The 8,844-nt window shown below is 46.5% G+C and overlaps 1 protein-coding gene across 1 annotated transcript in view; it reads right to left on the bottom strand.

Moving 5' to 3' along the window:
- Nucleotides 1-5,540, bottom strand: part of LOC135898688 (cytosolic non-specific dipeptidase-like) — a 32,884-nt gene extending 27,344 nt beyond the window's left edge. Inside the window, exons 1-3 of the mRNA XM_065427785.1 lie at nucleotides 5,388-5,540; nucleotides 4,917-4,981; nucleotides 3,380-3,503 (exon numbers count right to left, since the gene is read on the bottom strand). Coding sequence (XP_065283857.1) covers nucleotides 3,380-3,503; nucleotides 4,917-4,960 — 168 coding nt within the window. The 5' untranslated portion in view covers nucleotides 4,961-4,981; nucleotides 5,388-5,540. The remainder of the gene's footprint in view (nucleotides 1-3,379; nucleotides 3,504-4,916; nucleotides 4,982-5,387) is intronic.
- Nucleotides 5,541-8,844: the final 3,304 nt, after the last annotated feature.

The following is an 8,844-nucleotide window of genomic DNA, read 5'->3' as shown; positions in this document are numbered from 1 at the left end:
GGCATTCCCTCTGTGGACTGTACTGCGGGCAAGCGCACAAAATATGGTCAATTGATTCGCCATGGCCCCAGTGGTCACAGGTTGCGGTGTCGGTCATCCCTATGCGGAATGCATAGGCTTTAGTGAAGGCAACGCCCAACCAGAGTCGATACAAAAGCGTGGCGTCTCCACGGCGAGGTGAATGTAGTTGGGACAAGATATATAAAGATCGTAGGTAAACTTGTACAGTGGAAAACATTTTTCATATAAATAGAAAAGTGAATGCAGTTGCAGCGAGATATGCAAAGTAAGAATGCGGACCTAGTTGCTGTTGTGTGCACGAGAACACACGTAAGGACACGTTTTTCGTTTCCATCCAAGATCACGTGCACCTCAGTTGAGTGCGAGACAGACGGTGGCCGTGTGCCCCCGCGCTCCATAATGAACATTGCAAGTAACACTGCAAGGCTGGGCAAAACGCGACGAGGAGAAGGAAATAAACAGGGCGGACGCTCCGCGTCTGTTTTGAGCGGCTGCCGTACTTGATTGATTACTGACTATCCCGGTTGTCCGTGATATAATGGACAAGCGTGCGTCAGGCGCGCCGTTGGATCGGGATGTGGAAGAAGCTAGCGCTCAGCGTGAAATTCGGAGGACGTTTAATCATTCTGTCGAAGAAAGCCATATAGGTCCTTACCGTAGAATGAAAATTTAACTGTGGGCTTTTACGCGCACATAACAAGGCACAACCCAATGGGAGGCCCCGACTTAATTTTGACGCCCTGAGGTTCTTTGAATTCGGCCTCGAACCCGCGACATAAAGCTGAGCAGCGCCACGTCATAGCCGCTAAGTTATCATGGCGGGTAACATACGCAGTCAATAAAGCCACACAGTATATCTTAAAGAATCCTGCAACTGCTCCAACAAACGTGTGCCAATCCGCCAGTGGCACTGGGGTGCGACGCCAAAGAAAGTGCGATAAATGTTCTCGGCCCCCGCTTTTCTAAAGGGTTCAAAAGAGCCTAGGGCTTCTTATAGACTGTCTTTTTGCAGAATTCGATACAGACAGAGATGTCCACCTTTATGAAAAATTGTGTTCATCCACCTGTTCAAATTTCAGTTCAGTTCAGTTCAGTTTTATTCCTTAAAGGCCCCCATTTCAGGGGGTGTTACATAAGGGGTGGGATTACATTTGTAGTGAGAAAAATAAACAGCGATGGTGATTTAACATTGAAGGTGATCTGTTGAGAACGTGATCTCTTCTTGAAACTGCAACTGCTAATTGTGTCTTATATGCGAATATTCATTTACTACTACTACTACTACTACTACTACTACTACTACTACTACTACTACTACTACTACTACTACTACTACTACTACTACTAATTATATTAAATATTATTTTTGCATTTACGCTGCACAAAAAGCAGACGGCACCAACTGTTTTAAGGCAAGCTGAACTGGGGCTCTTATGACCGAACAATTCAGCAGTTAAAGTAAAGAATAGAACACTGGGGCTCAGTTATATCTCCGCTCCTTTTCAACTTACTTATGCTGGGTCTCCCCAGCAAACTACGAGAAATCGAAGGAATCCACAATCTTATATACGCAGACGATATAATGATTTGGGTGGACCGCGGCAGTGACGGTGAAATTGAGAACGCACTACAAACGGCCATCCACAAAGTCGAAGAGTATCTTCAAGGAACGGGCCTCAAATGCTCCCCGAGCAAGTCCGAACTACTCCTTTACTGGCCCACGCGCAGAGGCATGCCACCAAAGAGCTACACGGTATCCCCGGGAGTACGAGGAAATCGGCCTGCATACACTCAAGACGGAAATGCAATCCCCAAAGTAAACAAGATAAAAATCCTCGGAATTATCATTGAGGCCAACGGAGCTAACGGCGAAACCGTGAGGAAGATCGCAGGCAAAGTCACCAGCGCCATGAGACTCATAAAGAGGATAACCAACACACACGCGGGCATGAAGGAAGAAAACGTCATTCGACTGATCCACTCCTTAGTTGTCAGCCACATCGCCTACGTAGCCGCCTACCACAACTGGTGCGTCGCGGAAAAGAACAAGATCAACACGCTCATAATGAAAACGTACAAGATAGCCCTGGGCCTCCCGAAATCGACGAGCACTGAGCTCCTGGCTCAGCTGGGCATACACAACACCCTGGAAGAAATAGCCGAAGCACAACGCATCTCGCAGCTCGAACGCCCGTCGACCACCACGACGGGAAGGCACATTATGAACAAGCTCGGCATAAGGTACTACAACCAGCACGGCCAGAAAATGCAAATTCCCAACAAAATCAGAGACACCGTTACGGTGGCAAACATCCCAAGAAACGTGCACCCCGATTACTACCGAGGCAGTGCTCCATTCATTCGGCAGGGAGAGAAACGCGCGCTTTGTCGACGCAGCCGAATATCCGAATGGCCAAAAATACTCCGCCATAGACATAGACACAAACTCCAAAATCAGAATCGCATGCAGTGTATACACCAAACGCTCAGAAATAGCGGAGGAAGTAGCGATCGCGCTGGCCCTCACGTAACAGGATTGCGAAGCCGTACTAAGCGACTCGCAAACGGCAGTAAAGAATTACGCCAAAGGTAGAATTTTCAAGGAAGCCCTGTCCATTCTGGCCAAAGCGGGCAGATACAAAACCGCGAGCTCGAGGATGATATGGTTCCCCGCGCACGTCACCACGGAAAGCGACGCGCTCCCGAACCTAAACGAGACGGCGCGAGACATGACCCGCCGCGCCGAACAGGGCAACGCCTCTCGCACGATAGCGAACACTCCTCGCGCAAAACGGGACAAACTCACCAGATACAACGACATAGCCAGTGCATATCTAAACGCCAGGAGGATATACCCACCCCCGAGTCCTAAATTGAACAGGAGGCAGGCCGTCGCCTGGAGACAGCTCCAGACGAACACCTGCCCTAATCCATTCTGTTTGAAACGTATCTTCCCAGATAAGCATCAGGACGACACGTGGAAATTGTGCCAGGAAGGACCAGAAACACTCAAACACATGCTGTGGGAATGCAATGCAGTTAGAGGAAGAGTGGCAGTTGCTCCGGAGACCCTGCCATCGAGGTGGGGCGCCGCTCTGCGCAGCTCAGACCTCGGAATGCAGACGTGGGCTGTCCAGCAAGCCCGTGAGGCGGCGTTGAGGGAGGGCCTTGACGTTCCCCCGTGGGAGACCTGAGCCCGGGTCGCGTTAAACCTCGCCGGACGTACAAGAAAGTTGTACCCATCTTGTTGCGCTGAACATCGCTGGCTAACAGTGCTGTTCCCACGTTTGCGACATGGAAACAATGCTGTTCCCATTGAGACAATTTTATGAGCCTCGATCTGCAACTACTGACGTGCCTTTTTAGTCCAGTCGATGCAGCGTTTAACGTCCGCTCGATGTTTGGTCTGCGCCGACACGCTTGGAATGGAGACCAGTTCCTTGAGAGAACCCACCATTGCAGCCTTGTTCTCATCGATTACCCTGGAGAAAAAGGGCGAGGTTAGAATATTCTCGTCGCTAGACACGTGTACAAGTAGAACAGGGCATGTTCGGTGTAAATTCAAACTCTGGTTCTTCATGTGCCAGAACCACGATTTGCTTATGAGGCACGCTCTTGTGATAGGGGACTCCGCACTAATTTTGACCACTTAGGGCTGTTTAACGTGCACATCAATCTAAATACGCGAGTGTTTTTCATTTACGCCACCATCAGAATGCAGCCGCCGTGGCTGGGATCGAACCTGCTACCTCAAGCCGAGCTGCTCAATGCCATACTCGCTGTGCTAGCTACGTGAGGCTGACCGCTGCGGTAGCTAAAGCCCCGCACGCGTAACGTTTAGACTGTGGGTTTGACTCCATTCAGTGGCAAGTTGTATTTTCGTTCAATTCATTTCACTGTTACTAATTATTTCAATCAAACGTAACTGTTAATTTTCTGTGCCATTTCTCTAGCATCAGTGTCTATTTTCTTCATATGGTTGTGTCCGAACTAAAAATCTAGCCTCTCCGCTGCCCTTATTCCTTTCGTTCGGTGGTGTATTAGTAAAAGCGTTGAGCCTCTTTCCTTACTTCTGATCGTGTTTTTTTTAAAATTGTGCTTCCCTGCCTTGTTTTACGCTGCAGTGTAGCAGTGTTCGCTTGCCTCGGCGAACTTGTCTATCCTCATTCCTGTGAACAAATCCTCTTTCCCTTGGCTACAATGCTGACGCACAGTTGCTGCAATTCGCCAGTTACCTCTCAGCAACGACGCCAAATGCTAAGCACGAATATCGCGTTGTTTTGCAGTCCACACACTGGAACACGGCGTCTACAAAGCCCAACTCATTATATCGACTGCGTACATGGTTTATCTTTTCCCGGTGACCATTCTTTTGCTGACTAACCGCTGCTACAAGGTTATCGTACGGCTCAAGACGCGCCTACACGTGTGAGAACTTTCCCAGTTGTTGCAGCCGATACTGGCATAGCGAAACCATCTTTTCCAATTCGATTGCGCGGTCGACGAGAATAGCAGTGTGCATTCTGGAACGTACGCGAACACCGGCGAACGTGCTATCAGTCTCGCATAACATAGACGACGCACTTGAGTCGTACTTCAACGTCCGTCAATCAACGTCCGTCGATTGCGTTCACCACTGTTGGCGCACTGTGAGTTTTACTCGCTTTTAGGGGACAATTTCGCCCACGAAGGAGCTGGAGTCGTGAGTCACAGCTTCATCACTCACTGGTTCTCCACCGTCATTACAACGTGACGACAGTACTTACTGTCGGAATTCGTACCTGCTACACAAGGTGTTGAAGTACGAAACAGATTGCTCAGCATACAGCACACCTTTGGTCTATAATTTACATTATTGGTCTATAATTTACATTACTATCAACTTATGTGCTTACCTGAAAATTGATTGCAAGTCTTTGGAGATATGTGTGCTTCCCATTTTCAATAGGTCCGTCCGCCTCTGAAACACAAGCGAGCAGTCATTTCCCTAATGCAGGTGGGCAATAATTTCAATAATTCTGTGGCTCGAATGTAGTGTGTGAGAAAACGACAATATAAGATAACTCTAAGCAGTAAGTGCAGCTGAGTCGTTCGGCGGGTTATTTCGGTGAAGTTCGTTTTGAAGAACGGGCAACTTTGATGACGCGTAACAAAATAACAACAACTCTAGCCACCTGTAAAACTGCACTTCTGTTGACGCGCTGATTAGGGCTGCACAAAACAGTAACAGGAGAAACGACTGGATTCGTAATTCACGACTAGATGTTATCAGTTACTTAAACACTGACGAGTGCTAACGTGCCAGTTGATCTATTAAAACTAGTCATAGCGAATACGCGTATATCATTAGCGTAAAGCATGCCTACCGGCGTTGTCTTGGAGCGATAACTCTTTACTTGCAAGTCAGGCACCTTTAGTTGGTCGCCGACGCTTTGGTGCCTAACTGACAGTTCGATTCGTCAGTCAAATTCTAGGAAATGGTGGAACTTGCAGCTGTTTTGTTGAAAAATCGACGATGCCTTTTAAGCTTCAGTAGCGCAAAATCGCAATGGGATGTACGTTGCAAAGAAAAAAAAGGGGGAGGGGGAGGCTTCCCTCGCATGCGCACACTGTCCCGACTATTCATCGAAGGCGTAAGGCAAATGTGCTTTTCGGATCGAATTCTGGCACGAGCCTGCAAATCAAGGCATCGCGAAGCACCTAAACAATGCTCAAACGCTCGAATGCAATTCACGAAGACATGTTTATTTGCGGTGATGGGGAGAAAGTGTGTTGGATGGGCAGTGCTTTTGCCTTCGCACTACGATAAAAAATAGCTGAAAGCAAGCGATATATGCAGCATTCCTTAAAAATGGCTGGCCATCAACGTTTTTTTAGCACGTTGCTCAACGGAAACAAAGTGGCTAAGTTTTCGCAAGATGTTCTAAAGTCGCTATATATCCAGAACTGGAGAGCGCATTATAAATAATCTAGGCGTTTTGAAACCCTATAATGTAGGCTAACATAGCGTGTCGGATCTGCCGAATTGTGTGACGTTCGTCTATAGTATCCACGCAAGTGAGGAATAAGCAGTGAATTTATTAGAAGGATGTAGAAGATGTTTACTCTACTAATGTATTTAAAGAACAGTGCATGATACTGGCTGAAATTTCGTGTTTAGCTTCAGACCTTACGATTAAAGTCAAACATGGCCCGAAAGCACAAGTACGGATCGAGTGATTTTTTTAACACAAGTAAGCATATGGTCCATGTTATGCCTGAAAATTCTCGTTTTCAGCGCATGTGGAAGGAGAACTAAATCATGCAAGCCAAATCTTGGTCTTGTTAACATGATAATGGCAATTACTAACCTTTATGCAAATCCAATACGTCGTTGCTGAACCTTGATCAACCTGAAAGCTTCGTACCGCCTTGATTTGTCCGATATTTGCGAGAAAAGCAGGCGGTGCGTTCAGGCTTGCATGAATAAGCTCATCTGCTCTCTCAAATACATAACTATTCATTCATTCATTCATTCATTCATTCATTCATTCATTCATTCATTCATTCATTCATTCATTCATTCATTCATTCATTCATTCATTCATTGAGAACATTGAGACGCACAGTGCAGATAATATGCAGCAGTCTGGGACAATGTCGCCAAAGGCAACAGTTCGCCTAAGTGGGCTGCAGCACTCTTAGACGCATATACGCTGCGCGCAATACAGCGGACAATGGTGAGGCACAAAACAGTCGAAAAAAAAAGAAAATAGCGTACAAGTGCATACTACAGCTTCACATACAAATGATTTCAAAGGTTTGCATCGATGGCAACCATAAGAAAAAAATGCACCAAGAACATAACCGTACCTATAGCATATTACGTCATCCGACCGAGTGCACCACTATTACCCTTTTAAAGACATAGGATAAATAAATTCGAGGCTAATTCATGAGGTATTAAATAGCTTTTGTTTAATGAAGAATGATTTTGAAAGACTGATGCCCGAGTGCCACAGTTCATACGTGTGCGCGGGGTTGCAATTTTATTTTGCCTATGACTATAGGCAGTCTCTTCGAGAGAGTAAGTCCTATCAAAGTGGTGGCAGTTCATGCGTCGTTGTTGAAAAGCTTCAACACCAAGCCTGCACGGGAGTGCAACTTCTACTGGAAGTAAGTAAAGTTTGACGAAGTGCAATGAAGTGTTTTCAAGAAGTGGCAAATTACAATTGGACCGTATAACTCTTTTCTAGGGTCTTAACAGTCATGCAAGTGTCGTTTTAGAGGCGGTTCTCTCACAAGAAAAGAATAATGTAAGCGATTTGCTGCAGTTACTCTATTATCTTAATTCCCTTTCTGCGTTGGTAATCTCCTCATAAAATTTATTGCACTAAGTTTTGGAAAGTTCATTTAAATTATGGGGTTTTACGTGCCAAAACCACTTTCTGATTATGAGGCACGCCGTAGTGGAGGACTCCGGAAATTTCGACCACCTGGGGTTCTTTAACGTGCACCTAAATCTAAGTACACGGGTGTTTTCGCATTTCGCCCCCATCGAAATGCGGCCGCCATGGCCGGGATTCGATCCCGCGACCTCGTGCTCAGCAGCCTAACACCATGGGTGAAAGTTCATTTACTGCTGCGCTTGCGAGTGTCCACCAAGCGAACGCAAATAGTCGAACGAGCTTTATTAAGAAAAAAAATTCATGTTGTGGACAAATTCTGACGCCCGCTTTTCCTCAGCACAATTAAGCGCGGCAAATGGCTTCCGTGAGTGCCAACCCCCGTTGCTTAATCATGATCACATAGCCCATGCACCGTACAATCAAATCCAGCCACCTTTCTGTTGATCTTTAATACTAAAGCGCTTTATAGAAAGGGATTTTCGAAGCAATAAAATCAAGGTTACTAGAGTACTGCGAATCTTTCTATAACGTCGGTAAAAAGGTGTCACCGGTCGCTAAATAGAAGTATTTGTCGCTAAAGAGGCCAACAGTCAGTGAATTTAGCGAAAAAAATGACTAAAATGACAACAGTGCTGGTCACCACGCACGAACGAGTAATTCAAGTCATGAAGTGCAAATGCGTAGCGAGAGATTTTCATCTGACGCACAGAGAGGCTGATTCAGTTTGCGGACGTAGCATAGGGTAGATCGAGGGCACAAAATTTTGCAGCAGCAGCAGCTCGTCTGCGGTAACATTGTAACGCTGGTTATGCAGAGCCACACCACTCTCATTCCGCATAATGATTTGACAATTCACTCCGTCGTCTTAACTTACCCATCACAGATGTGCAACTGCCATGCGCCGACCCGACTAAATAACTGTTCTATATGTTAGACGTCATTGTCGAGGATTCCGTAATAATTTTCAGGACTTACATGATTCTTTAACTTGAACCGAACTCTGAGTGTGCGATATGTTTTTTTCACAGTTGGCTGCAACAACAACGGGGCCGGTGCGACCCCTCAATCAAACCATCGACAACGTAACTGTTACGTTCTACCGGCCAAAGGCCGGCAGCTACGCGATGAAATCCAGGCCGATTCGCAGAGCGAAAAGACGACGCTTTATTTCCAGTTCGGAAATATATATAAAGAAGGAAAGAGGGACCATAGACGCATGCGCGGAGAGGCGCACGTGGCTCCGAATAGGTTATCTGCAGCAGTAACCAAACTGGCCATCTCATAGCGAGATAACGAACGCCACAGATACCGAGAAACCGCGGTGCGCCAAGCGTGACTTCCGGTAACCCGTCGAAGTAAACAATGTATTCCTCCGCGAGTACACATGTGTGGAACACAACAGTACAACTTGGAGGGAATAAAGTCGTTTTATTCG

The sequence above is a fragment of the Dermacentor albipictus genome, chromosome 3, assembly GCF_038994185.2.
Source record: "Dermacentor albipictus isolate Rhodes 1998 colony chromosome 3, USDA_Dalb.pri_finalv2, whole genome shotgun sequence".
Classification (NCBI taxonomy): domain Eukaryota; kingdom Metazoa; phylum Arthropoda; class Arachnida; order Ixodida; family Ixodidae; genus Dermacentor; species Dermacentor albipictus.
This window is presented reverse-complemented; position numbering and strand designations above follow the sequence as displayed.